The sequence below is a fragment of the Choloepus didactylus genome, chromosome 9, assembly GCF_015220235.1.
Source record: "Choloepus didactylus isolate mChoDid1 chromosome 9, mChoDid1.pri, whole genome shotgun sequence".
Taxonomy (NCBI): Eukaryota; Metazoa; Chordata; class Mammalia; order Pilosa; family Megalonychidae; genus Choloepus; species Choloepus didactylus.
In genome coordinates this window covers 131183337-131210249 of record NC_051315.1, presented here as the reverse complement: position 1 = coordinate 131210249, position 26913 = coordinate 131183337, and the positions used below count along the sequence as shown (strand labels likewise).

Sequence of the window (26913 nt, the reverse complement as noted above, 5' to 3'; positions counted from 1 at the left end):
GACCCAGGCCACCCGAACCGGGGCGGCTCTGCTGTTCAGTCAGGGTGGAGCTTGGGGTCCTATGATGTTAGTCTCATGTGTCCACTTGGCCAGGCAGGCTGCAGCACCCAGCTCCAGGTGTTGCTGCAGGGGCGTTGTGCAGATGTGGCTAACATCTATCATCAGTTGACTTTACGGAAAGGAAGATGACTTTCGACAATGTGGGTGGGCCTCATCCAACCAGTTAAAGACCTTAAGAGCAAAACTGAGGTTTCCTGGAGAAGAAATTCTGCCTCCAGATGACAACATCAACGCTTGCTTGATCTGCCCTACAGGTTTCAGACTTGCCAGCCCCACAGCTGCATGAGCCGATTCCTTAAAATCAATCTCTTAATACATCCATATGCCCTGTTGGCCGTGTTTCTCTGCAGGAACAGGCCCAAGGTTGAGGGCCTGCAGTGGGCTGGGATCCCCTGCACCCCATATTGACCCCACTCCCACGAGGGAGTGTGGGAGCAGACATGGGTCTTTCTCTATGGCACCGCTCTTTCCACCACCCAGCTGTGATGAAAATAAATCTCCTTTGATATTTCAAGTCTTCATTTTTAAAAAGCACTTTATTTTCATCTTCAGTAATTGCCTAGAAAACATTTCAGAAGATTTTTATCCAGAAAAAGGTTCATGGATCCCAGAAACCCTTGTGCTGGTTTTCACCCAACCCACCAGCTGACCTAGATTTTTTTGGGTCCCTGGGGCTGTTGTTCCTCAGGGAGCAAGAACCCAGGAGGTCCCGGCTCCACCTGGGCCCTTTGGGACCCAGGGCTCCTGAGCTGCCCGGCTGCCTTCTGACGGAGCCCTGGAGCGAAGGGGAGCACCACTTCAGCACCCAGGGAGCACCCCTGTGGTCTCCTTGGATACCAACACTGTCTTGTTCAGGATGAGTGACAAGGAGCCGGGAGGCTGCCCCCATTCTGTGTGGGGCCCCAGCCAGAGACTCGGGGGGCTCCAGAGCATGCCTGATTCACCACGCACCATGGTGTGAGCTGGCAGAAGGAGCCCATCAGACACCACCCTCTCTCGGGGGGCCGCCTGGGAGCCAGCCCCCAGCGTGCAGGAGAGCCACCCAGGAACTCCCTGCAGAACCTTCTGAGTGGCCCCCCCCTGGGGGGGAACTGCATTCTGAATGAAGGGCCCAAGGAACAGGGAGATCCTGGCCAGAGTTCCCTTCCCTGGGATCCCCACTCCAGCCAGAGGGTCCCTCCCCACTTGCCCCCAGGCTCTAGCCCCTTCCTTCCTGGTAGGGTGCTCTTCCAGGGGGTGACCCATGGAGAGCTGGGAGAGGGCCTCCTGCGCACCCAGAAGCAGCCTTGGGAAATGCAAAGCCAGCCAGCCAGCTGGGGCAGGGGGAGTGAGAGCCTGTGGGGGCCCCCTGGGTGTGGACCAGGAGCCTGAGGCCCAGAGAGGGGAGGCTGCCGGCCACCGCTGCACAGCTTATCCTCGCAGAATGGGGCCCCCAGCCCCCGTCCCTGACCACCCTCCCCTACAGCCTCAGCTTCCTGGGCGGCTACGTGGTCACCCCTTATTTGTGCAACTCCTCTGGAAGCCACCAGTGAGACCTGGAACTGGCGCAGCTAACAGTGGGACAGCCCGGGGGAGCTTCCAGAAAGCTTCCCCGCGCCCCTCGCCCCTTTCTCTGAAATCTCAGGACCGGTGGTGATGGTGGTGGTGGTGGGTGCGTGGAGGGGGGCAGGAGGCCTCTCCCCATCACTGTGCAGGTTTCCAGTCAGTCCAGAGTCCCAGGAGGCGCCTCCAGGGCCCAAGGCCGTGTTCTCTGGGTATCTGGGGCCGGCGCCAGCCCTGGGGGTGGGTGGCAGCTCCAGGGGAACAAACAAGCAAAACAAAAACGGGGCGTCCCCCCAGGGCAGGGCTCAGCTAGCCCTCCTCCGGGCGTGGTGCGGGAGCAGCTCCGGGGCGCCCCCAGGCCCCTTCCTCACCCCCCTCCCACCTTCCCGGTCAGGGCTCCTGGGGGGCTCCGAACGGCTGCGTCCACTTGGAGACGTCCAGGAAGACGGCCGAGGCGCCGTGGTAGAGCCAGAGGCGGGGCAGGGCGCCGCGGCGCGTCCACACGTCGCGGGCGCGGTCGTAGGCCTCCATCTCCACGCGGTAGTCGCCGTCCATGCCCTGCCAGCGGCCGCCCGTGGCGTACAGCGCGGCGCCCAGCGGCACCAGCGCCCCGTTCTCGTGCAGGCTGTGCAGGGGCTGCACCTGCGGGCGGGCGGCATCGGCGGGACCGGGGTCGGGGGACGCCCGCCTCTCCCTGGGGTCCCCCACCTCCCCAACCCCACCCACTACCACTCAGACTCTCCCTGGCCGGGAGCACCCTCCACGCCCCCTCCCTCCTGACATGCATCTGGCAGGATGCGTTTCCAGCCCCCCACTCTCACTGTCCTGGGCCCAAGTTTGCCCATCTCTGACTTGGGGAGTTGAGGGGGGTGTGGGACAGCTCAGCTTCCCAGCTGCTCTCTCGGAGGGGGGGGTGTGTCCTGTGCCCTAGGACACACTGAGGGGCGCCAGAGCCTGGGAAGCCCCCGGGGCGCTGGCTCCTGGCCCTGCCCCTGCACCCTTGGCCCTGCCTGGGGCTCTCTGACGAGCCCTGGCACTGCGGGGTGACAGCCAGCAGCTTTCTGGAGGCCGCAGAGAGAGGCGGGGCATCCAGAAGGGCCCAGGGCAGGAAGGGGGAGCCCTGGGGCGGTCTCCAAAGAAGATGGGTCATGGGGCACTGGGCCCCGCTGTCCCCCACCTGGCCTGTAGATGATGGGGTGAGGCCCAGCTCCGCTGTGACCCTGCCCAGCCCAGCAGCGAGCTCAGCCGAGGACCCAGGACGAAGGCACCCGCCTGGCAGCTGGCCCTGCAACTGTCCCCCTGCAGTGATGGGCCCCGGTCAGCTGAGCACTGACACTGGAGGACAGCTGCAGGCCACGTACTGCTGCCGGCCTGCTGTCCCTGGCCACCGCCGCTGCCGCCCGGCTGCCAGAAGGAGGGCCACTTCCTCAGGCCTCCAGGGACAGGTTAGTAGGGCAGTGGGTGGGCCCGGTTCATCCGCTTGTGGCAAGGCCTGTCCAGGCACCCCCTGGTGCCGTCCCTCCCCTGGGAGGCTGCTCTAGAGCACCGTGGAGAAGAGCCACCACCCCTGGGGCCAGGCCCCAATGAACTGGCTAGGAGAGTGGGCCTTGCCCCCCAACCCCCAAAAAACTGTCCCCTTTTCTCCCTCCTCTGGCGAGAAGCAGCTGCTCCCACCTGAGCCACAGCTCAGGAGTCCCCTCCCCTGTGTGGCCACCTCGGGGCGCAGGGGGTCTCCCTCCTGGGCCAGTCCCTGCCCCCAGCTGGCAGCACCCCATAAGCACTGCCCCATAAGGCCTGGTTTTGCTCCCTGAGAGGAGCAGGCCACCTCTCTCTGGGAGGATGGGCTGCACAACCCCCGGCACCAACTCCCCGGCCACACGGGGATCCACCAGAGAGCTGCAGGGCCCATTTCCCGGGGGGTAGTTCCAGCCCTAGGCCTCGTCGGCCTCTTGCACGCAGACCCCCAGTTCTGATGACCCCCGAGCCCCCTGCAGGGTCTCACCACCGAGGAGGGGCGCTGGGGAGGGTGGCCCTGCTGGCCTGGGGTCGGGCCTACCTTCCGCCACAGGTTGGCCCCGGGGTCGTACGTGTAAACCTTCTTGGTGTTGTCCCCGACGAGGTAGAGGGTCCCGTGCAGCGCAGCGCAGCGCGGCGAGGACAGGTACTTGGGGAGGAAGGGTGACGTGATGACACTCCAGGCGTCTGTGGGGACACGGGGTCACAGCTGCCCGTAGGGGGAGGCCTGTGGGCACCATTCTGGGGAGGGGCCGCTGTGAACGGGTCTGCTCCAAGCCCCTGGCCTCAGCCTCGTTGGCTCCGGGTCTCTGCTCCTGACTGCAAGGCCACCTGCTCCCCACCCCGGCCCCACCCGGCCTGAGCCTGCAACCCCACTCACTGCAGGGAGGGGCCTGTGCACCCTGGTGTCCCCCCACCCTGGCCCACCTGTGACCAGGTTGTAGCCACCCGTCCGCCTGTCTCCTGGGCCCCATCCTCCACTCCCAGCCATGCTGGGGCTGGACTCCCGGTCCAGCTGTCCTCTGGCCCCCCCCATCGCAGATGCCCCCAATGCCCCGCCCACCTGGGACCCGGCTGTAGCACTGCAGGGAGGGCGCCCTCCCCCCGAGGCCCCGCCCCCGCCCCGCCCACCTGGGCCCCGGCTGTAGCGCTGCAGGGAGGGCGCCCTCCCCCCGAGGCCCCGCCCCCGGCCCGGCCCCGCCCACCTGGGACCCGGCTGTAGCACTGCAGGGAGGGCGCCCTCCCCCCGAGGCCCCGCCCCCGCCCCGCTCACCTGGGTCCAGGCTGTAGCACTGCAGGGAGGGCGCCTTCCCCCCGAGGCCCCGCCCCCTCCCCGCCCACCTGGGACCAGGCTGTAGCACTGCAGGGAGGGCGCCTTCCCCGAGGCCCCGCCCCCGCCCCGCCCACCTGGGACCCGGCTGTAGCACTGCAGGGAGGGCGCCCTCCCCCCGAGGCCCCGCCCCCGGCCCGGCCCCGCCCACCTGGGACCCGGCTGTAGCACTGCAGGGAGGGCGCCCTCCCCCCGAGGCCCCGCCCCCGGCCCGGCCCCGCCCACCTGGGACCAGGCTGTAGCGCTGCAGGGAGGGCGCCCTCCCCCCGAGGCCCCGCCCCCGCCCCGCCCACCTGGGACCAGGCTGTAGCACTGCAGGGAGGGCGCCCTCCCCCCGAGGCCCCGCCCCCGCCCCGCCCACCTGGGACCAGGCTGTAGCGCTGCAGGGAGGGCGCCCTCCCCCCGAGGCCCCGCCCCCGCCCCGCCCACCTGGGACCAGGCTGTAGCACTGCAGGGAGGGCGCCCTCCCCCCGAGGCCCCGCCCCCGCCCCGCCCACCTGGGACCAGGCTGTAGCGCTGCAGGGAGGACGCCCTCCCCCCGAGGCCCCGCCCCCGGCCCGCCCCTGCCCCGCCCACCTGGGACCGGGCTGTAGCACTGCAGGGCGAGCGCGTTGTACTTGCAGGCGCTGGAGCCCACCAGGTAGAGCCTGCCCCTGCAGCCCGCGGCCGAGAAGTTGCTGACATACTTGAGGGCCGGGCTGACGGGTGTCCAGCTGTCCGTGAAGGGGTCGTAGCTCTCCACCTCCACCACGTCGAGAGTGGTGCCTGGTGGGGGGCAGGGCTCGGCTGGGTGGGGGGCAGGGTTCCCAGACCCTCAGGGACCCGAGAACAGATAGGGGAGGGCAGGGGGCTTCCTGGGGGCAGCAGGGAGCACCCTGAGAGGCCCAGGAGGGGTGGGTGAACGGGGGAGGACATGGCCTCACGGGGCAGGGGTGCTGCCACCATTTCACAGAGAGGGAGGCTGAGGTCCCCCCCCAACCAGGGAGTGACATGGTAGGGGGTGTCCCTTAGCCCAAGAATGCCGACCCCACAGTGCAGGATGAGCCTTGACCTCCCCCCAATGCTCAGGTAGGAGAGGAGCTGGGGGAGCCCCAGGAGGGTGGTGGGGGCCTTGCTGGGGGGGTAATTGAAGTGGAGTTGAGGAAGTGAGTCCTGGGGAGCTCCTGCAGCCCTGCTTCTGCTCCTGGAGGAAGCTCGTCGGCCACCAGCAGGCCCCCAGCCTTCCAGGAGGGACCGAGGTGTCAGCTCCCTTTCATTTGCCCCTCCAGGTCCACCCCACCTTGCTCTCTGCCCCAGGAGGCTTCAGGGAGGGGAGCAAGTGGGGGGGTGCACCCCCCACTCCCTCCTTCACAGTCCCTCGGGCTGGCTGGCTTTCTTCCATGGAGGTCACTGTCCCCCACCCCTCTCCCCCAGGAAGCCTGCTCCGAGCTCTGGTCACTGCGCTCCCCGTGTCCTCTCTGGACGGTCACAGCGCCTCTGCCACCAGCACCAGTGACCACAGAACCCCATGCGGTCCCTGCCTCCCCGGTGCTGTAAACAAGTCCCCCGAATGACCCTAACCAGAGCGCCCACCTGTTTCCTGTCGGGACCCACCAGCGACCCAGCTCTCCCTCCCCTCCTGGGGTCCTGCGAGCCCCTGGACTCCCTTTTGGCCTACACCAGGTTGGGTTGGGTTTCTGTCATTGTGCCCAAACTCCAGCCTGACTCGAGTGTCAGAGCCCAGAGCCCGAGCCCAGAGCCCGAGACCCACCCTTAGGCTGGCTCCTCCGGGTCCCACAGGCCGTGGGGGCCTCAAAACCAGCCTGCCAGCCATGCGGGCCAAGCCGCAACAGGGGGTCATGCCACTTAAAGCGTATGAATAATTTGCAGTTTTTTGGCTAGTCTGAGTTCTTTTCCTTCAGCAATAAGGCTTTTCTGCTGTGTAATAAAAATAGTTTGTAAAGGAGGCGACACGAACCTCAGGGATCAGACGGGTCCACGCATGCTCCAGCGCCCCCCGGGCATGTCGGGTCACTGTGCCCTGTGGCCTGTCCCTCCACTCCAGTGAGTGTCCCTGCTGCCAGGCCCTGCCCACCCCCAGCCCCTCGCAGACTCAGGAGGGCTAGTTTGGCAGCTCGTCCCGGGGTCCGCAAGGTGTTTGGGGAGATGGGTTCAGGTCTGCCATGGGTGCTCAGCCCCACATTTTGGGGTCTCCTCATCCTGTTTACTCTGCCCTGAGTGCATCAGAACCACCTGAGCAGACTTTGGGGTCCTGGGCCTGCACCGCCCCCCAGAAAGTCCAGGAACAGGTGAGGCAGCCCGGCCGTGGCTGGGAGCCCCGACGTGGGGTCTATTCGCCATGGCAGACCACAAGCTCCGGGGCAGGGACTGGTGTGGGGAGCCTCTGAGCAGGGAGAGAGGCCCCAGGCCAGGGAGAGGAGGGGTGGAGTGGGGGACCTCACCTCCGATGGCGTAAATCTCTCCGTTGAGGGCCACGCTGGCGTGGTTGGTGCGGGCCCTCTGCATGGGCGCCACGGGCCTCCAGGCCGCCTCCTTCACTGGGAAGCACCAGGCCTGCGTGGTCGACCAGGTGTCCGTCTTGGAGCCCCGGGAGCCGCCTGCCGGGAGACAGTCCGTCCACACGGGCGCCCACCAGCCTGGGGTCCCTGGACAGTGGGGCTGGGTAGTGACGGTCCCCCACCCCCATGCCATGACCACAGAAACGTTGAGCCTCTATGCTGGCACGCCCTGGGAAAGAGGTATGGCAGGGGTGGTGTGGAAATGTCCAGAATGGCCCCTACTTTTGAGGAGGTTGGTCTAGCTATGACTTTGGACAGGGTCCAAAGGGTGGTGAGATTGTGGTTTCAGACACTCCATCAGTGGGGGCTTGCCCCCACTGAATCTCACGAGGAACCCCAGCCTCTACGCTCTCAAAGAGCAGAGTGGACCCACATCACTCATTCCTTCTGGGGAGCCCCTGGCTGCGGGCACACATCTGTCCATGGGATGGTTCATGTGTCCGTGTGTGGACTGAGAATTTAAATGTCCATATTTTCACACACACGGAAAGGTCCAGAACAGTGTTGGGAACTGAGATGAGGGGCGGGTCCTCCGCTGGGTTCACTCCCATGTGGTTTGAGATTCACAGAGAGGGGTGCCACCTTCACTGGCCCCTGGCCAAGCAGCTGCACGGCCACCCCCACCTGCCCACCTGTGACGTAGATGTCGTTGTAGAGCGCCGCCAGGGAGAAGCCCCACTTGTGGTAGTCGGGGAAGTCTGGGAGCGCCATCCACCTCTCTGGCAGGAGGAGAGAGGGAGACGGGGTGAGGCACGGCCAAGTTTACAGCCGGCCCAGCCCTCGCCCGGCCTGATGGGAGACCTCACGGCACCCAGCCCCAGGCCTCAGCCCCTTCGTTGCTCTTCCAGTGGGTGCAGTGATGTCCCCTCGCCGGGCAGGGACTTGGGGTGGGACTCAGCAGGACATGAGTGGGGGGCGCCGAGGGTGGCCCTGGGCAACCGTGCCCAGCCCGGCTCACAGCCATCCCCGCCTGTCCCTGCCGCCCCTCGGAGCCCGGCCCCAGACTGAACACAAGATCACACACAGGCTTTGCCAAGTGGCCGCACAGGCTCTGGAGCCCGGCTCTCGCCTGCCCCTGCCCTTGACCCTGCTCTTCCGGAAGAGACCGTTCAGCCCCAGGCCCAGTCCTGAACCAGGATAAGGAGTTAAGTGGCCTGATCTGTGGGTGTCGCTGGCAGGTTCCAACACAACCATCATTCATTCCCTCATTCATGCATTCATCCTGCTACCTTCACAGGCAGCCAGGGGTGTGCCAGGCACCAGACAGAGCGGGGTTCGAATCCCAGTTCTCGTGCACCAGCTGTGTGCCCTGGGCAGGCCTCAGCCTCAGTTTCCTCATCTATAGAGTGGGGTGATGTCTGCCTCCCAGGCTGAGGTGGGGGCCGGTAATGTTTTGTGAGGGACAGAGTGACACACCCAGACAGGGCTGCCTGCATGGAAGTTCATGGGAGAAACGGAGGCGAGAGATGAGAAAATGCTTTGAAACATCAAGATGAGAAGACAGATGTGAGGACGGTAAATTCCTACACCTGGGCACACCTGGGCTGTCAGTGGAGGGCTGGGAGAGGGACCCGGGCTCGGCGGTTGACTGTTGACGATGATTTTTAGGCCATGCTGAATTCTGTGCCTCACTGGCAGCCAGCAGGCCCTGGCACCGGGGTCCAGGACGCCGTGTCGCCCTGACTCACGCCTGTGTCAGCCCTGGGCGGGGATCCCCAGCAGTCGCCATTCACTGTCCCCAGTGCCCTCCCCGCCTGCTCTGGGGGACAGCTGCTCCCAGGCCGAGCCAGCAGGGCTCAGTGTCTGACGTCAGCCCCAAATCCCCACTCGTCAGCCCCTGACCCGGGACGGTGACCTCCGGTTTCCTGCAGCCCCAGGCCCCCACCGAGGCCCCACTCACCCCCCCACCCCCACTCTGGGTGACCCTGCTTTGCCATGTCCACCGTCACAGCCCCGGGAGGGCCTGGGGGCCCATCTCACAGGGGAGGAGGCTGGGGGTCAGGGTGGGGGTGGGGCCTGCTCACGGGCCAGAATCAGAGCCCCAGGGGGGCTGAGCCCAAACCAGAGCCCTCACCCCCTCCCTGGAGGCCTGCACCCCCTTTCGTCCCCACAGGGCAGGGGTATCAGGAGCTGGAAGCCGGCCTGGCCGCCCACCCCTCACGCAGCACAGTCTGGGCAGCTGTTTGGACACCCCAGGGCCTAGCAGGCCCGAAGGCAGGGGCTCTGGCTGCAGGGAGAAGGGGCCGCGGGGCCCCACTGTCCAGTGACTCCCGAGCCCCCTGCCCGGCAGCCTCCGCGGCCCAACTTCGGGGCGAGGGGTGAGGGCTACTCACCGGCCTTGGTGTTGTAGAAGGTGAAGTTTGCGGAGTGGGGCGTGGGCTCCTCGGCACCCTCCTCACCCTCCTCCAGCGCCCGCCCGCCCACCACCACCAGCACCTCCTCCAGCCTCCGTGGCAGGCCCAGCAGCACCTGCGGCTGAGAGGCCAGGTCAGAGGACAGGGGATGGCCCCCGTGCCGCCCCGCTCGATGTCCCCACAGCAGCCGAGCAGGGTGTCCCCTGAGCCGGCGCCAGCTGAGGCCAGCCCGTCACAGCCCACCCACCTGGGAACCACCCACCTGAGCCCCTCCTCGCCCCCTGATGTGGCTCCACAGGAGACCCCCAGAGTGAGGCCCTGAGCCCCACCGGCTGCTTGCTTCAGCCACTCCCTGGCCGGTCACTCCATCAGGATCTGCCACCCCCCCCCAACTCCAGGTCTGCTGCCAGCAGGAAATGGCACCCCTTAAACACGTGGACGGCTTCCCATGGGGCAGGGAGTGGTAGGCCACCCTGCTCGTCCGGGTCTCCTTGTCCATGCTCAAGCCCTGACAGCTTCCTGGGTGGGTTTCCCTCCTTCTCCCCCTGCTGAGCTCCTATCCCTCCGCAAAGGCCCAGCTCAAATGCTGCCTCCTCGGGAGAGCCCTCCCTGACTGCACGCCCTGAGGACACCCCGAAAGCCTGCACACGAGACTCGGGTGCAGCTCCAGCCTTTCTCACACACACAGGTTTCTTCCAGCTTTGTCCCCAGTGAGCTTGGACTCCCTTAGGACTCGGGCCTGGACTTGTCACTTCCAGGTCCCCCCTCCCCTCACCCCCAGGGCCTGGCAGGCAGAGGGCACAGTCTGTGTTTGATGGGGGCATGGAGGTGCGTCCTCCTGGCTAACAGGCCCAAGATACAGTTGCAAGGTCGGGGGGCACCTCGGGGATGCTCCTTCCTTATTCTCTGCGTCAGGCTGAATGTTCTACCCCAGGAAAAAACGTGTTCTTAATCCCGTTCCCGCGGGGTGAGCCCTTGTCAATGTGCCCTTTTAAGATGGTATTTTCAGTTAGGGTGTAGCCAACCGAGTCAGGGCAGGTCTTCACCGTATTCCTGGAGGCCTTGGAGGGAGAGAGCCACAGGGAGGAGCCCCGTGGAAGGAGCTGGAAGGCAACAGAACCCAGAAAAGGAGAGGACATGGCCATATGTCAAGAAAGCCAAGGAACCCAAAGGTCGTTGGCAGCCTGAACGCTCCGGACCCGGAAGGAAGCGAGCCTTCTGGCTCTGAAACCACGACCCAATGAGCGCCTGCTGCTCAGCCAACCTGTTGTTGGCAGCCGGGAAGCTAAGACACCCCTCCTGTGCAGGTGGGTCTCTGGGTCTCCTCTCTCTGCCGCCCAGAGTTGGGGGCCCCTGAGCCTGCCCCCTTTCCCATGCGTCTCTGGCCCTCACTTACCCCGCCGAGGCCCCGGGACAGCGCTGCCCGGCACGCCTCTGAGTCCCGGATCAGCGGCTCGGTGGCCATCAGCTGCTGCAGGCAGGGCCCGGGCAGGGCATCCAGGTGCACCAGGCCCAGCAGCTCGGGCAGGTGGGCGGCCCGGGCCTGGGGGTCATGGTGCACCCAGCGCAGCAGCGCCTCGAGCCGGCTCTGCTCCGGCTGCACCTGCAACAGGTCGCTGGCCAGGCAGGTGGCCAGCCACTCCCGGGGCAGCTGCAGGAACTCGTCCTCGTGGGCCACCGCCTCGAAGTTCTCCCGCAGGAAGGCCCAGGCCTTGGCCGCCACGCCCAGCAGCCCCTGCTGCTCCCCAAACTCGCAGATGCCCAGGCAGTTGGTGGCGTCCAGCTGCTGCTGCAGGTAGCGGCCGCAGACCTTCTGCACAGCAGGGAAGTGGAGGCGCGCGGCCGTGCGCGTCAGGGCCTCCACGTTGTCCTGGGTGACGGTCAGCCGGCCCGTGTACACGAAGTCCAGCAGCTGCACCACCGTGGCCGGCTCCACGTCCCGCAGCTCCACGCGCGCCGAGAAGCTCTCGGCAAAGTTGCCCGCGAACATGGCGTGGAAGTAGGGGCTGCTGAGCGCCAGCAGGCCGCGGTGGCAGGGCAGCTCCTGGCCGCCCACCAGCAGCGTGACGTCGGCCAGCTTGGGCTGGGAGCGCAGGCGCTGCAGGCCGGCCAGCATGTCCTGGGCGTGCGACGGCAGGTGGAAGTCCATGTTGTCCACGTTCTGCACCATGGCTGCCGCTGCCAGCGCTGGACCCTCGGCCCCTGGCCACTCACAGCAAAGTCGGCCCGGCACTGCCCGAGCTCCTAGGGAGAGAGGAGGCGTCAGCCGAGGGGTGGACTGCCTCATCTTCCAAGTCACCCGCCCGTCCGACCGTTCATCGGTCCTCTCCATCCCCGAACAAGCATCGAGTGAGCAGCTGTGATGTACCAGGCACTTCACCTCCCCTCTCTCCTGACCGGCCTCATCAGCAACCCTGGGCCGTGGATTGTTCTAGATTGAACACCCCCGCCCCCCAATTCCATGTTCACCTGGAACCCACAGAACAGATGTGACCTTATTTAGAGATAGAGTCCTCACAGATGTGATCCATTTAAGATGAGGCCAGACTGTAGTGGGGGGGGGGTCCCTGAATCCAGTGGCTGGGGTCCTCTTAGGAGGCAGGTGAGACTCGAGGACACCTGGCACGACACCATCTGAAGGGGGGGCAGGGGCTGGAGCGATGCAGTTACCAAGGGATGCCAGGATGGCCGGACGCCACCAGAAGCTGGCAGAGAGGCTGAGGGCGGGGGGCAGGTCCCCTCAGTGTCTGGAAGGAACCACTTTGATTTCAGTCCTGACTCCAGAACCACGAGAGAATACATTTCCTCTGCTTTAAGCTGCTGGGCTGTGGGGCTTCCTTTGGCAGATCTCAGTGACTCAATATGTTATTCCCTTTTTATGGGGCGGAAATTGAGGTTCAGAGAGGGCGGGGCCCACCCACAGCCAGGGAGTGGGGGCAGGTGGGGCCAGCTAGAGACCCCCAACCCTGGGCCTTCTCGACAGCTCTGCGAGGCCTGCCAACAGCCACCTAGAACTGGGGGATCCCCCTAGCGCCAAATTCCCAGGTGGGCCCCCCACTCCCAGATCAGTCAGTGCTGGGGAGGCGCTGGGGTCGTTTGAGAGGTTTCCTGCCCCACCGATCCACACCGTCTGCGGTTGTGTGGCACCTCGGCCTGCCATGACCCTGCAGGTGGCCTTGCGTGGGCCGCGGCTCTCTGTGCTCCCCAGTTTCCCCATCTGCAGACAGACAGTGGCAGTGATGGGGGCTCCAGGGATCGTCCCCACAGCAGCCAACTCTGACCCGTGCTCCCCATGGCCAGGCCGCCTCAGGCATCGCACGTGTGTCCACCCCTCATGACAATCCTGAGAGGGGCTGCCGTGCCTGTCCCTGTTACAGGTGGGGAAACCAAGGCAAAAGAGCAAGTCACTTGCCCAAGATCACCAGACTAGGAAGTGGTGGAGCTGGGATTCAAACTCAGAGCTGGGCTTGGGGGCCGTGTGTTGTACCCCCATTTGCACGTCACCGAGTGAAGTCCAGAGAGCTGAAAACACATCCCAGAGGGTAATTTCAAGCCACATAGCAGGTTCATATCGTTTGGTTCAGCAAGTCTATTCTGGGTTGATTTCCTAGGTGTGTATTTATGTACTTCTGGAATTTTACCCTAAGATGCCGGCACCAAGAAAGAAAAAGTGTGTCATAGACGCAGCCCCACTAGGGGGTGCCTTGCCGAGCGGGGGGTGGGGGGTGAAGGCACCGCGTCGGGCGCGTCCACGGGCAAGGGGACAAATGCCCACGAGGTGGCCAGGATCGCAAGACACAGGGACCCCGTAAGCCAGGGACGCTGGTGGACAGGGGCAGGGCTGGCCTCCCGGAAGCTACGAGGCTGGGTCTGTGTTGTGGGGGTGGGGGCCCCCACTTCCAGCACCCCTATCTCCAGGCTGCCAGGAGGGGTGTCCCACATCAGACAGGTTGGGGGGCCGACGGACCCGATGCCCCAGGGCCCCGGCTGAGTGTCCATCCCACAGACCCCCTCCCAGGAGGAGTCCCCCCAGAGGCGGCTCTGCCCACCTAGGGCCCAGGCGGGGAAGGAGGGGAGGGGTGGGAGGGGGGACTCCCCTGGGCCTCACATTCCAGCCATTGCTGGGATCCCTGTGGCTGGCTGTGACAGTCGGCCACATTCCCGCTGACACCTGCCACCCTGCAGTCCCCAGTCAGGGTGGGGGCTTCGGGGGACCCGGGCAGGCTGGGAGTGGGGAGGGTCCTCAGGGCCGCAGAGCTGCCAGCTGGTGTCCCCGGCACAGAGTGGGGCATGGGGGCTTGGGGAGGGTCTCAGAGTGGTGAGCCAGGCCCACCCAGAGGAGCGAGGCTGTTGGGGGGCTGGGCAGCAGGACAGTGAGGGGCCTGGACCCCAGCATAGGCCGGAGCCCAGCCCACGTGGCCCGGCAGTAGTCGGGGGTGTGGGTCCAGGCCCCCACCCACCCACTCGACCAGCCAGGTGGCCCCGGTCCCCTTACCCACAGAGGGAAGCAGGCCTGCTGCCCCCCACCCCACCCCAGGGTACCTGTCTCAGCCTGCATGGAGGGGTCTCTCTCTAGAATCACCCAGTGCAGCCTTCTCCAGAGCCCACTGAGCTGCCCACCATAATAAGCCCTGGGCCCTGCCCCGTGTACTCACCTCCCCCCTCCGCTGCCCCCATTGCAGAGCCCCCCAACCTACCTCACAGTCCAGTCGGCGTGTGGCCCCGACGCTGAGAGCAGAGGCCCGAGAACGGGACAGCCCGGCTGGAGAGGGAGCCCGGAGAGGTGCCTGGAGAGGGCTGGGCAGGCAGGGCTGGGCCCGAGCCGGCCACGTGGGGAGCAGAGGGTATTTTTAGCCTCTGCCTGCCGGGAGAGGGGGCAGTGAGATGGGCCAGTCAGGGGAGAGCGACGTGAGGACGCCTCCCGCACTGCCCGCTCTGGAAGCCCCGACTGGCCACGTCACGTCGGGATGCCCGGGGCGTTGGTGTGACCCCTGGGCGGGGACAGAGTGGAGGCAGCCCAGGTGGGCCGGACACCATCCCAGCTTAAACCCCTCCCGGTGGCCACTGGGCTGACTCGAGCAGGTGGAATGTGGCTTCCCTACTCAGGGCGTCCCTGGGTGCCTCGGTTTCCCGTCTGTGAAATGGGGGCAGTGGAAGCCCTTGCTGGGGATTAGGGAGGTGCACGTGGAGAGCACCCAATAAGCACGCGCCTCACTGTTGTTAGTGACGGGCTCCCCTGTGGCCTCTGGTTCTTTCAAGTGGGAAAAGGAATTAGGAATAAATGCAGGTTGACTGACAAAGTTGACTTGGCTGGGTTCGTGGGGCTGAGGGAGGGTCTCTGGTTGTCAAATGGGGTGCCCAAGAGGTGGACAGGCTGGTGGCAGGGCCGCTGGATCCCAAGGCTCCGTCATGTCCCACCAGGGCCCTGGCCTGAGACTGCCTGGGGACCTTTGTCCGCAGTGAGTGCCAGAGTCGGCCCAGAGACGGGACCATTGGAAAGGACGACAAGCAGCCACCTGCGGCGCCCTCCTGCGTCACTGGGCTCTGGAACCACAGGCCTTGGCTGAGGTCTGGGACACTACCCAGGAGGCTGTGCTGGGGGACGGGGAGGGGGTCTCCAGACAGCTCCCATGCTGGTGACCACAGGAGAGCTTCCCAGCTGAGGGGCTCTGGCTGCACAGGGGAGAAGCCCTCGGCTCGGCTGCAAGGGCCTAACTACGGTGCCGTCTCCCAGGCGGCTGGGACATGGGAAGAGTCGGGGGGGGCGAGTCTGGCAGGGGCCGCCAACACTCGCCGGGGTTCAGTTTGACTCACTTTCAGGGCAGAGAAGCCTGGGTGGTCCTTCGGTGCTGTCCTCACTCCCCAGCAGGGTTAGGTCATTTGTCAAGGGTGTCACGTGTCACGACAGAAGGGGCCGGGGATGGGCCACCCCTCCCCCACCGGCTCGGCTGCTGGCCCTGCTCCTTCCGGGCACACGGGTGTGCGTGAGGAGGCCACGCCCCTGCCCTCGTGACCTGTGCACTCCAGTCAAGGAGATGCCATGCGACAAATTATTACCACAATTCATCGGCTAATGACAAGTTTGCAAGGTGCTTCCACACCCGGCTCACTCACAGGAGCCTTGTGTCCTTGCTTTGCTACCCAGTCCCAGCCCAGCCCAGTCCAGCCCAGCCCAGTCCAGTCCAGTCCAGTCCAGTTCAGCCCAGCCCAGCCCAGTCCAGTCCAGTCCAGTCCAGTCCAGTCCAGTTCATCCCAGTCCAGTCCAGCCCAGCCCAGCCCAGTCCCGTCCAGCCCAGCCCAGTCCAGTCCAGTTCAGCCCAGCCCAGCCCAGTCCAGTCCAGTCCAGTCCAGTTCATCCCAGTCCAGTCCAGCCCAGCCCAGCCCAGTCCAGCCCAGCCCAGCCCAGTCCCGTCCAGCCCAGCCCAGTCCAGTCCAGTTCAGCCCAGCCCAGCCCAGCCCAGTCCAGTCCAGTTCAGCCCAGTCCCAGCCCAGCCCAGCCCAGCCCAGCCCAGTCCAGTCCAGTCCAGTTCATCCCAGTCCAGTCCAGCCCAGCCCAGCCCAGTCCCGTCCAGCCCAGCCCAGTCCAGTCCAGTTCAGCCCAGCCCAGCCCAGCCCAGTCCAGTCCAGCCCAGCCCAGTCCAGTCCAGTTCAGCCCAGCCCAGCCCAGCCCAGCCCAGCCCAGCCCAGTCCAGCCCAGCCCAGCCCAGCCCAGCCCAGCCCAGTCCAGTCCAGTTCAGCCCAGCCCAGCCCAGCCCAGCCCAGCCCAGTCCAGTCCAGCCCAGCCCAGTCCAGCCCAGCCCAGCCCAGTCCCGTCCAGCCCAGCCCAGTCCAGTTCATCCCGGTCCAGCTCAGCCCAGCCCAGTCCAGTACAGTTCAGCCCAGCCCAGCCCAGCCCAGTCCAGTCCAGTTCATCCCAGTCCAGTCCAGCCCAGCCCAGCCCAGTCCAGTTCATCCCAGTCCAGTCCAGCCCAGCCCAGCCCAGCCCAGTCCAGTCCAGTCCAGTTCAGCCCAGCCCAGCCCAGTCCAGTCCAGTCCAGTCCAGTTCATCCCAGCCCAGTCCCGCCCAGCCCAGCCCAGTCCCGTCCAGCCCAGCCCAGTCCAGTCCAGTTCAGCCCAGCCCAGCCCAGCCCAGTCCAGTCCAGTTCAGCCCAGTCCCAGCCCAGCCCAGCCCAGCCCAGCCCAGTCCAGTCCAGTCCAGTTCATCCCAGTCCAGTCCAGCCCAGCCCAGCCCAGTCCCGTCCAGCCCAGCCCAGTCCAGTCCAGTTCAGCCCAGCCCAGCCCAGCCCAGTCCAGCCCAGTCCAGCCCAGTCCAGCCCAGTCTAGTTCAGCCCAGCCCTGTCCAGCTCAGCCCAGCCCGGTCCAGTCCAGTTCATCCCAGCCCAGTCCAGTCCAGCCCAGCCCAGTCCAGTTCATCCCGGTCCAGCTCAGCCCAGCCCAGTCCAGTACAGTTCAGCCCAGCCCAGCCCAGCCCAGTCCAGTCCAGTTCATCCCAGTCCAGTCCAGCCCAGCCCAGTCCAGTCCAGTCCAGTCCAGCCCAGCCCAGCCCAGCCCCAGGCCCTGCCGCTGCCCCAGGTTGTTCCAGGACTTCTCCCCTGGCCTTGGGCATCAGCCTCAAGTGAAGTGGGTGACCCTCATGGACGGCCTCACATCCTCAGTGTGTCCCATGCTATCATGAGGTTGGGGCGCTGCAGGGCGTCAAAGGTATCGGGCTTGCCACCGTCCCTGTTTCAGCCAGAACAAGAAGGGTTAACGCGTTCCCAGCTAGAGGAAACACAGACAGGGGCTCTGCTGACAGACAGGCTGCCGTCCTGGGAGTGGGCCCAGCTCTTGCTCCGGGGTGGTGGCCCCGCGGGAGATGCGGAACCGGACACCCAGGACCTCAAATGACAGGCCAGTTTGGGAAACTCAATACCAGGGCTTCAGCCACAGATTGCTACCGAGTGGTGCACTCGGTATTTCTTTCCATGATCATAAAAATAAAACGTTCATTGCAGAAGATTTGGAAAACACAGAAAAACATGAAGCAGAAAATTCCTCCAGTAAAAGCTAATCACCGTGGACATACTGGTTTGCTCCCTCCCAGCCTTTCACTGTTCTCAAAATTAGAATGACACTACGTATTTGGTTTTGAGTCCTGTTTTATCACTTGATACTGTATCATGGGCATGCGACGTCATTCCGAGATCATGTCTTTGAAAACAAGTTTCATCTTACGGGGATGCATCACCTTTAAGAATCTCCTATTAACGGGCACTCGGGTGGCTCTCCTTTTGCACTGTTATGACTAATAAGGCGTCGCCTCTCCGCTCTGATTTTGTCCCAGAATAAAGTCTGAGTGTGAAACTGCCAAGTTACAATGCATGGGCATTTTAAGGCCCTTGATGCACACCCGGAGGGTCCTCCAGTGTGGACGTGCGGGTTGCATGCTTGCCCCGGCAGGAGGGAAAACTACCCTCGCCTTGCACGGCCATCCCACCTCATCCAGACCCACCCGCTTGTCTTCTAGCATTTTCTGGCTTTATTTGTTCACAGCATCTCCTGAGCTGGCATTTATTTTGGGCATTGGGCACCTGAGATCATAAATTTTTTTTTTTTTTCCCAAATAGTTTACCAGTGTCCTCAGTACTCGTACTGACAGTTCTTTCCCCCGTGGATCTGCGGCAGTGCCTTTATCTCGGGCCAACATTTTTTGTGTGACGCAGGTTCCGGTCTCTCTATTCTGGTCTGTTGAGCTGAGGGACCGTCTTCTCGGGTCAGAACCACCTGTTTAAGACTGACTATTGCTCTTTCATTGTATTTTTATATGTGATGCATAAGCCTCTCTTCATCACAATATTTAACTTTGCCTTGTCTGCTGTATTATCTATTGCTGTATAACAAATTGCCCCCAACTTTGGTATCTTAAAACAGGAAATATTTACTGTCGCACAGGGTTTGTGGGTCACGGATCTAGGAGTGCTTTAGCTGAGGGCTTCTGCCCAGGATCTCTCCGTGGGCTGCGTCACAGGTGAGCGGGGGCCGCGGCCGTCTGAGGGCTGGCTGGGGTGGGGGCCTCCCCTGGTGGGCTGCTCCGCTGGACCGTTCACAACAGACAGCCGCCCCACCAAGTGGGCAAGGGGTGTCTGGGATCCTCAGGGAATTTCCTGCCTGCGGACAACAGGCTTCCAGGCCCTGGCCAGGCCTTGCACAGAGTGTGGCCCCTGCCTGTCCCAGGGTGACCAGCACCTCTCAGGTGAGCTGCTGAGTGTCAGCCCCTGCGGGCAGCTCCCAGGAAACCATGTTTTCAGGTCTCCCGGGAGGCAGCGTGTAGCTGAAGGGCACTTAGGAGGTGACTTTACTCTCCTTCCAGCCGCGAGTCTGAGCCACCTGCTGCCACCACCTGGCAGCACTCCCGGACCCCAAGTTCTCTGGAATCCTGGAGCCCCCCACCCCAGTGCTGGTGAGACACCCCCTGCCAGACTCAGTCAATCCCCTGGGCTGGGAAACTGAGGCCTGGGGGGCCGAGGAGAGACAGGCCCGAGACCACAGCCAGCAGGCAGGACCCCCAAGCTGGGTGAGCCGACTTCCTGCTGCTGCCCCCACCATCGGGCCCCCGGAACAGCATCTGTCCTGCAGGTGGCACACAAGGGGGTCAGCTCCAGGAGGGGACAGAGCACCCAGCATCTTCGGGCACCCCTGTCCAAGGGCTCCCCCAACCCCAACCCCTGCCCCGTGTCCCCAGCCGGCGCCGGGCGGTGACAGCACATTGTGGGCCAGCTGTGGTCCATCTCCAGCGGCTGCACATCGGGCCGAGCACCAGGACCTCGCTCCCGGCATCCCAGGCCTCGCCGCTGGGGGCAGACGGTGCCCCGCACCTCAGAACCTCATCCTTGACCCATCGACCCGCTGGTCTGGGGCTCGGCCCCAACAGCCCCTCCTGCCGCCGTCCCAGGCGAAGACCCCGCCCACCCGGGCCTCGTCCCATCACTCGCCCGTTGCAAAGGTGGGAAAGCCGAGGCCCCGTGGGGCTGACGGCCTTGCCCCCAGTGTCCCTGTCCACCCCAGGGGCAGGACCCTCTGTGGGCGCCGGGCCCCTCCCAGGGGACCGGGGAGTGAATAGTGCAGGAGGGGGGTCAGCCAAAAGCAGGGTCTTTATTTAACAAACTCGTGTCCAGTTTCAGCTCTACCTTGAGGCCCTGCCGCGGTGGAGGGAGCCAGTAGGGCCCGAGCCTCTAGACCAGCCTCCCAGAGCAGGCCCTGGGCGATAGCCGTGGACTGCTGTCAGCCCGGGGCCAGCCCAGTGCCACCTCCCGCTGGCCCTGGCAGCGCTGCCACCTAATATTCACACTCCCCAACCTCCTATGTCCCCAAGTGTCTCTTCTGTGCCCCGGGGGAGTGGGGGTCTCCATTCCAGCCCCTTCTGACCAGCAGCCTGCAGCCCTCCATGCTCTGCCTGGCCGCTGCCTGATGGGTATGGCAGGGCCCCTGCAGGACACTCGCCAGGCCTGAATGGCGCACGTTTGTCCCCATCACGCCCGCCTTGGCCCTAAGTGGACCTGGCTGAGGGAGGTTCCTGAAACCCCTCACCGTATCGGCCTGCTGGGCCCTTCTCACAGTTGCAGAAGCCCCTCTTCCAAAGTCCCCTTTGGGCCCTGCCCCCTCCTCAGGCCTCTTGGGGGGCATGGCCCATCCTCCTGGCTGTCATGGGGACTGCCCAGCAGGCCAAGGGGCCTCAGAGCTGGGGACGGGCCACTCGGAGCTCCCTAAGCCACCCCACTCACAGGATACTCTGCAGCCTGGGGGTCCCCGAAGCCGACTCCATCTTTTTCCCTCCACTCCTTCTCAGACCCCACCCAGCAGCCCACATCTGGAAACCCACGTGAAGTCCCCACCTGCCATGTGCCCTCCTCTCCTCACAGCCCCCTTGGGAGCAGGGTGCCGGCCCACTCTGCTTGGCAGCCCCCGTTTCCACCAGCCCCTCTCCTGTGGATGTGCTCTGGGGCCTGCTGGGTGGGCAGGAGCCACACTGGGGCCTCCCTGGGGGCCTAGGGCGACATGCCAGTCAGTGGGTAACTGCCCGTGGCTGGCATGTGCATCCGGAGAATTCCGGAGGGTGGCTGCGTCTGAAAGGAAGGCGTCTTTACCCAGTGAATCCTATTCTCTCCAACCCCCCAGCTGCTCCCCATTTCACAGACCCCTCAGGAGGTAAAGGGACTCCCCCAAAGTCACCAGACAGAACAGAGAGAGGCCTGGCCCAGGGCCGCTGCCCCGAGGCTCAGGTCGATGGCCACCGAGGGTCCAGCAGGGCCAGGGCCACCAGGAACAGGATGCTCGGGCGCCCGGGGCACCGGAAGGCGTCACACATGGCAACACCACCAGCATCCCAGGAGCTAAAGCCGGAAGCCCGAGGCGACCGCAGGGCACAGCAGCTTCAGGGCCAGCTCTGGGTGCCGGAGGGGCTTCTTGGGACTTAGTGGCGAGAAAGATTCAAAACTGTGGGTCCCAGCTTGGAAAAGGAGCACATCGGTTGTCGCTGTAGGACCGGAGGGTGGTGCCAAGTCCACGGCGCGTCTGGCAGCCTTGCCCAGGGCTCACCTGCCCACCAGGGTGGCAAGGAAAAGGAAAGGAGGAGAGAAAACCTAAATCACCCCCCAAACCCCATCCCAGAGGCCAGCCCGGCCTCACTCCCCAAAGTTGAACATCTCAGCTTCTTTCTCCTTCCAGAAGGCGAAGCTGCGGTCGATGAAGCCACAGATGTCCTCGCTGTTGAAGCTGCCCCACTGGGGGCTGGGCCCCAGCTGCTGGGCCGTGGGCTCGGGGTCACTGCAGGGGGTGGCGGCGGTGGCTGGGGACAGCAGCCCGAGCGGGGCCAGGCCCGTCTCACGGCCGGGCTCTGTGTCCCAGCCCGGACCCCGGCTGGAGCCGAAGAAGCGGGCTTTGATGTCGTCGAAGCCGTCGGCCCAGGTGCGGCGGCCAGCGGCCACCTCGTCGGTCACGGCCTTGTGGAAGGCACGCACGGCCTCCCAGCCGTGGGCACCCAGGTGCTCAAAGACCTCAAAGCACAGCAGGTGGCGCGTCCTGCGCTCCTCGGGGGGCAGCTCGCACTCCAGCAGCTGGAAGTAGCCCAGCATGAAGAGGTCCAGGGTGAGGCAGCCATAGGGCACGGGAGCCCCGTCCACGTGGGGCAGGAACTGCTCCGGGGACAGCGGGCCATGGGGCCGTCGGCTGAGCCGCCGCAGCTGCCGGGCCGGCACGTGTGCCATGATGGCCTTCCAGCTGCCCAGCAGGTGGGCAATGGCGCTGCGCTGCTGCCACAGCCGGGGGCCCCCACGGGGCGGCGGGGAGGGTGGCCACGGACCCCTGGCTGCCTCCTGGCCCCGCAGCCTGGCCTGGCGGGCTTCCAGGGTCCTGCCGATCACAGTCTTGAGGGCCGGTGTGTAGGCCGACCGCTTCCAGTGGCTGAGGAAGAGGGTGATGATGCGCTCCTTGCGCAGGCTGCCCGGGTCCAGGCGGCCAGTGCCCGAGTCGCCGGCCGCCTCTGCATTGCCCAGCCTGGGCTCCCCACCCATGGGGCCGCCCCCAGACGCCACCCAGCAGCCTCTCGGGCACTGCCCAGGCCCTGGACTCGAGGTGCAGGGTGGGCGGGGGGCCGGGGCCAGCTCGAAATGGCTGCGCAGCGTCCGCACGGACACACCACACTCGCGGATCTCGTGCTGGGCCGCGCTCTGCGGGGGGCCATCTGGGGCCTCCCGGGGGGTGTCCTGTGGCCTGTCCTCAGCTTGAGCCAGCCCGTTCATGCCCTTCAGCAGCAGGGAAATGCTGCGCATCAAGCGGACGACATGGCCGCACCAGGAGGGCAGGGGCTGCCCACCAGCCTGTGCCAGGTCCTCGGACACGGCCCCTGCAGCCTCCTCACCCTCTGGCCCGGGCACCTGGAGCAGCAAGTGGCTGTTGACAGTGATGCTGGCCAGCGGCGTGGGCAGCAGGGCCTGCAGCTCGGCCACCAGTCGGCCCAGCTCGCTCTGGTACTCCTGGCAGCGGCGCTGCAGCTGCAGGTGGGCGATCTGCTTCTCCAGGTGCACCAGGTCGTCCTCGGTCAGCAGCTCCCCAAAGGGGCCCAGGATGGCCTGGTGGGTCTGCGAGTACCGCCAGGCCACCTGCTCTGCGGACCCCAGGCCCCCGCCGCCGTCCTGGGACAGAGAGGGCCGGTCAGCGGAAAGAGGCCACACTGCGCGCTGCGGCTGGGAGAGGGCGAGCTCCCACCAGGAGACGTTCCCCGAGGTTCCAGCTCCCCCAGGGACCCGCCCAACCAGTGGTCACCCAGCTGGTCCTTGGCCTGGATGTCATGAGTGAGCAAGGTGCACCCCAGCCTCAGCCCAGAGTGTGGGGCCCAAGGAAGACCTCAGCCCCATTGGGGGCCAGTTCCCTCTTGGCAAAAGGTTGAGTTCCCCACATCTTCTCCTCCTGAATGTTTAACCCAAAGGGTCTCACTCCTCAGAGGCCTCCCAGTCCCTTCTGATCAAATTCTAGAACCTTCTGTGGTTGGGCAGCAGCCCCGGAGGACGGGCAGCCTCACCACTGGTTCTGGGTTCCCTTGATGGGCCGCTAACATCATCCAAACGAGCCCCGCTGACCTCACCCCGGCCCCGGGCTCCAGCCCCCACCCCCCGCCCCAGGCGCTCACGGGCTCCAGGGGAGGTGGACACGGAGTGGCCCTGAGCTGCGTCCCCTCTGCGGCAGGCACCGCTGTGCTGCCCGGTTCACGGGGGCGGAGACCAAGCCTGCCTTCTTCCACCCAGCACGGCCGGGGCCTGGGGCACTGTGCTGGGTGGGCAGGGGTCTGGCCCATGAGGCTCTAGCCCAGGGACCCCTAGCCTTCTACCAGGCTGTGGCCAAGGTCAATCGGCTCTGACTCAGTAACCCCAAACCTCTCCACCCTCCACCCCGGAGTTCCCAGCACCTTCGCAGACCCTTGGGCCCTTCCCCAAGCCAAGACTCTACGGGTTTCCCGGCTGAGGCTGAAGAACCCCGCCCATGCCTGCCCTTCCTTCACCCCATGGGTGACCACCCCCGCAGCGCTGTCCGGTTCGGTGTCACTGGAGGTGTCCAGTGCCGTCCACGACAGGACCACTAGCCACGGGCGCTGCCGAACCCTGGGATGCCCAGTGCAGCCAAGGAGCAGACATTTTACTTCTAACTAATGTGAGTTAATTTAAGTCTAAGTAGTCTCACGTGACAGCCCAGGTCTAGACCACGGATTGTAGAACGTGGTTCAAACACAATCTGAGGCCTCGAGGGTGAGATTCTAGAACTACTGCAGCCAGAGAGCTCCAGGAGAAATCCCAGTGAAGTCGCAGCCCTCTCTGCTCCGATCCTTGAAGGCACCCCAGCAGCCTGACAGGGGTCCCCCAATATCCGCTGCTTCCTCCCTGACCCCCCACAGCTCGCTCATGCCCTCCACTGCAGCCCTGCCCTCCTCCCCCTCAGGCAGCTTGCTCACCCCCAGGGCTTTGCACTGGCTCTGCCTAGGATGTGCTCCTCCCAAATGCCGCCCTCGTTGAACAACCCCCACCCCATCCTCTCTCTCCCTTTCCCTGCTTTGCTTCTCCCCACAGCACCTCAATCTTGCCCCCCAGGGGTGCTCAGCTGGTGCACCCGTCTTCCTGCTGGAGGTTGGCGCCTGACAAAAACCAGTTAAATTAAGTAAAAGGAGAATCGCGCTCCAGAGCAGATGCAGGGTGCCACTCAGACCCTCTGATCAGGTCGACTCTGTCTCTCCTGGAAGAGGAAGCTGAGGTCCTAGTGGGCCGGCAGTGGGGCACCTGCGTACCTGGGTCTCCGGATCCCCAGTCCTGGCTCCGGGGGCCCCACCTTCCCTCTCCCCCTGCCGGGACACCCCCCCCCCGCCCCCGGCTCCCAGCCCCGCCCCTGCGGGCCCCACCTGGGCCTCAGGCGTCCCCTCGGAGCCCAGGCGCAGTCTCCGCACCATCACCTGCCGCTTCCACTCGGGGATGGGCCGGCCGCGCGCGTCCCGCGTGGGCACCAGCCCGTCCAGGCCGCCCGGGGGCAGCGCGTCCAGCTGCAGCAACACCAGGCCGTCCGGGGCGTCCCTCACTGCCGCCGACTCGGCTCCCTGTGCAGACGCGGCGGACACCCAAAGTGCAGGGAGGGGGCAGCTGGCGGCGGGGGTGGGGGGGTGCGGGTGGGGGTGGGCCTTGCCCGGGAGCAGGACTGGGGAGGCCTGGGACCCAGCCTGGCCCACCTCCGAGGTCACGGAGGGAGCTGCTGGGTTTTGGGGTCAGCTGGGGAGGGGGACGCACCGTGGGGACAGCCACAGCAGTGGTGGGGGTCCCCTGGGGGGCTGCGCAGGCCGGCTGCTCCCTGGAGAGAGGCTGGGCAGGCTGGCGGGGCCGGGCCGGGCAGGGAGCCGCTGCTGCTGCTGCTGCTGCTGCTAGTGCCAGGAAGGGGCAGCTGGAGTCGGGGGGCCACCAGAGACGCAGGGGGATGGCGAGTGCGACACCCAGCCTCAGGGACCCTGGGCTTGGGGACAGCCGCCACACCCTGTTACTGACCCCTGAAATTCATCTGTCCCTGGGTCTTTTTCCAGGGCGTCGCCGGGGCCTGCCCCAAGCCTGGCGGATCCCAGAGGCTGCGTTTCACCCCCCCATCCCGTCCGCAGCCCTCACCCCGGCCCCCTGCGGCCTGGAAGGAGCTGGGCCAGCCTGGGGCTCGGGGGTCTGGGCCCAGTGCGGCCCAGTGCAGCCCAGTGCAGCCCGTCAGCCTGCAGAGCTCCTGCCCCCTCCCCACCCCTCCACACCCCTAGAGGCCTTGAGGTGCTTCTGCCACAACCCAGGGTAAGAAGCATCACGTCGCACTCCAGACGGACACACAGACCCACACGCAATTACACGTCTGAGCGAGCGTGCTTCCTGCGGGGGGTTTCCCTCACCACCGCGGCGCCTGCTGAGGGACAAGGCCCCGCTAGCCCGACCTGACCTCGCTCCCCCTCCCGGGACCCTCACGAGCCCCCAGATGGGTACTCACGGGTGGGGCTCCCGAGACCCGAGGCCCCTCTCCTGCCGTCCTCCAGGGCGGGCCTCGTGGCCGACAGCGGGGGAGGCGGGAAGGGCGGCGGCGGGGGCGTCAGCAGCAGCGGCACCTGCAGGGCACAGGCCTGGTCAGCGGGAGCCCGAGGGGGCCTTGACTTCGGGGGTGCCCAGCTCTTCCGGGTGGGGCTGGGGGCCGCCAGCGGGCGAGGCCAGGACCCGACCTGGGGGGCAAGCACCTCAGGGAGGGGCACAGGGGGCCAGGTCTGCAGGGGCCAAGGCCCCTTGGGGTCTGGCTCTCCCACCCCGCTCCCCTCCCTCCACCTGACGACCAGGGGCTCCCCAAACACCGCCGTGCTCGTCTGGATGCCCTCGCTCACGAGCCCTCCACCTTGACGGCCCCACAGGCCACCTCTGCCGGGGAGCACCGTCCCCTCTCCAGACCCGGCTCCCGGCTCCCGGCTCCCTCCGGGACACAGCCTCAGGGGACACTGGGTCAAGGCACGGTGGGGTCAAGGCTAGGAGTGCAGCTTGTGCTCAGCTCCCTTTGGCAAAATGCCCATGCAGGTGCACACATAGGTGCACATGCCTACACAGGTGCACACACATCCATGCAGGTGCATCCATGCAGGTGCACACACGCACACACAGGCCCACACACGGCCATGCAGGTGCACACACATGCGCAGGTGCACACACACAGGTGCCCACATGCCCACGCAGGTGTGCTCACACACAGGCTCACACATGGCCATGCAGGCGCACACATACAGGTACACAGGCACACACACGCGCACATGCAGGGAAACACAGGCACACACGTGTCCACACAGGTGTGCACACGTGAAGATATGCGCACACAGGCACACACGGGCACAGGCGCACCCTGCAGGACCGTCCCTGATGGGGATGCTGAGACGGCCCCGCTGGAAACCCCCCTCCCTGACACAAGCCCCGTGTCCGGGCAGGACAGCTCAGCGAGGGACTTGGTAAGGAGCTGGGGGGGCTGTGGACTGGGGGGGGTGGGCTGCCAACGGGCCCAGCATTCAAGGGCACAGGGCCATCACCCCACTCGGACCTGGGCTTGTCCCCCCCGCCCTGCGCTGACTGCTGGGGAGCCCACAAGATCCCTGGGCCTGGAGGTGCAGACCCGGCTCGGCCCACGGGGCCACGGCTTTCCCCGGTGAGCAACGGGAGCCGAGACGCCCACCCCACCATCTCCTGGGGGTGTCGCTGGGGACGTGAGTCCTGAGGGTGCTGACCCTGGGGGCGGTGCCACAGCACTGGGCACTGCCCGCCTCCCCTGTGTCCCTCTGCTGGCTGACACCAGCCGTCCTCCGCCGGAGCCGTGGGCACTGCCCGCCTCCCGAGGCTAAAGGCTGGACACTCGAGCAGGATGCCCCGGACCCCGGGCTGTGCCAGTGTCTCCAGGTGCCCCTTGGGCAGCTCGTTCCCCAGCTCCGAGGGCCACGTGACTCCCCCTCTCAGCCTCCCACCCGGCAGTGAGGCAAGAGCTCCTCCCCCTCTGT

General features: G+C 65.6%; 2 protein-coding genes across 5 annotated transcripts in view; both read right to left on the bottom strand.

Moving 5' to 3' along the window:
- Positions 1-600: 600 nt before the first annotated feature.
- KLHL30 (kelch like family member 30) lies at positions 601-14172 on the bottom strand. The gene is made up of 8 exons (XM_037849857.1): positions 14057-14172; positions 10756-11603; positions 9339-9474; positions 7638-7724; positions 6889-7044; positions 5024-5212; positions 3659-3804; positions 601-2244 (listed from the first exon to the last, which is right to left on the bottom strand). Exons 2-8 carry the CDS (start codon positions 11527-11529, stop codon positions 1993-1995), a joined length of 1740 nt encoding a protein of 579 aa, XP_037705785.1. The 5' UTR covers positions 11530-11603; positions 14057-14172; the 3' UTR covers positions 601-1992.
- Positions 14173-19471: 5299 nt separating this feature from the next.
- ESPNL (espin like) overlaps positions 19472-26913 on the bottom strand; it is a 37901-nt gene continuing 30459 nt past the window's right edge. Inside the window, exons 6-9 of one of the 4 annotated variants that reach the window (XM_037849358.1) lie at positions 25383-25497; positions 24659-24789; positions 24280-24471; positions 19472-22528 (exon numbers count right to left, since the gene is read on the bottom strand). In XM_037849358.1, the coding sequence (XP_037705286.1) occupies positions 21020-22528; positions 24280-24471; positions 24659-24789; positions 25383-25497 (1947 nt within the window). In that variant the 3' untranslated portion in view covers positions 19472-21019. The remainder of the gene's footprint in view (positions 22529-24279; positions 24472-24658; positions 24790-25382; positions 25498-26913) is intronic. The other 3 variants (XM_037849359.1, XM_037849361.1, XM_037849362.1) reach the window with 3 other exon arrangements.

Bases quoted from the DNA above. Each gene is read 5' to 3' on its own strand.
- KLHL30 (XM_037849857.1), bottom strand. From the start codon at position 11,529: ATGGTGCAGAACGTGGACAACATGGACTTCCACCTGCCGTCGCACGCC. The intron at 9,475-10,755 runs GTAAGTGAGGGC...TCTCAGCCGCAG, and splicing joins TGTCCCGGGGCCTCGGCGGG to GTGCTGCTGGGCCTGCCACG. The intron at 5,213-6,888 runs GTGAGGTCCCCC...GCCCCCCACCAG, and splicing joins AGAGATTTACGCCATCGGAG to GCACCACTCTCGACGTGGTG.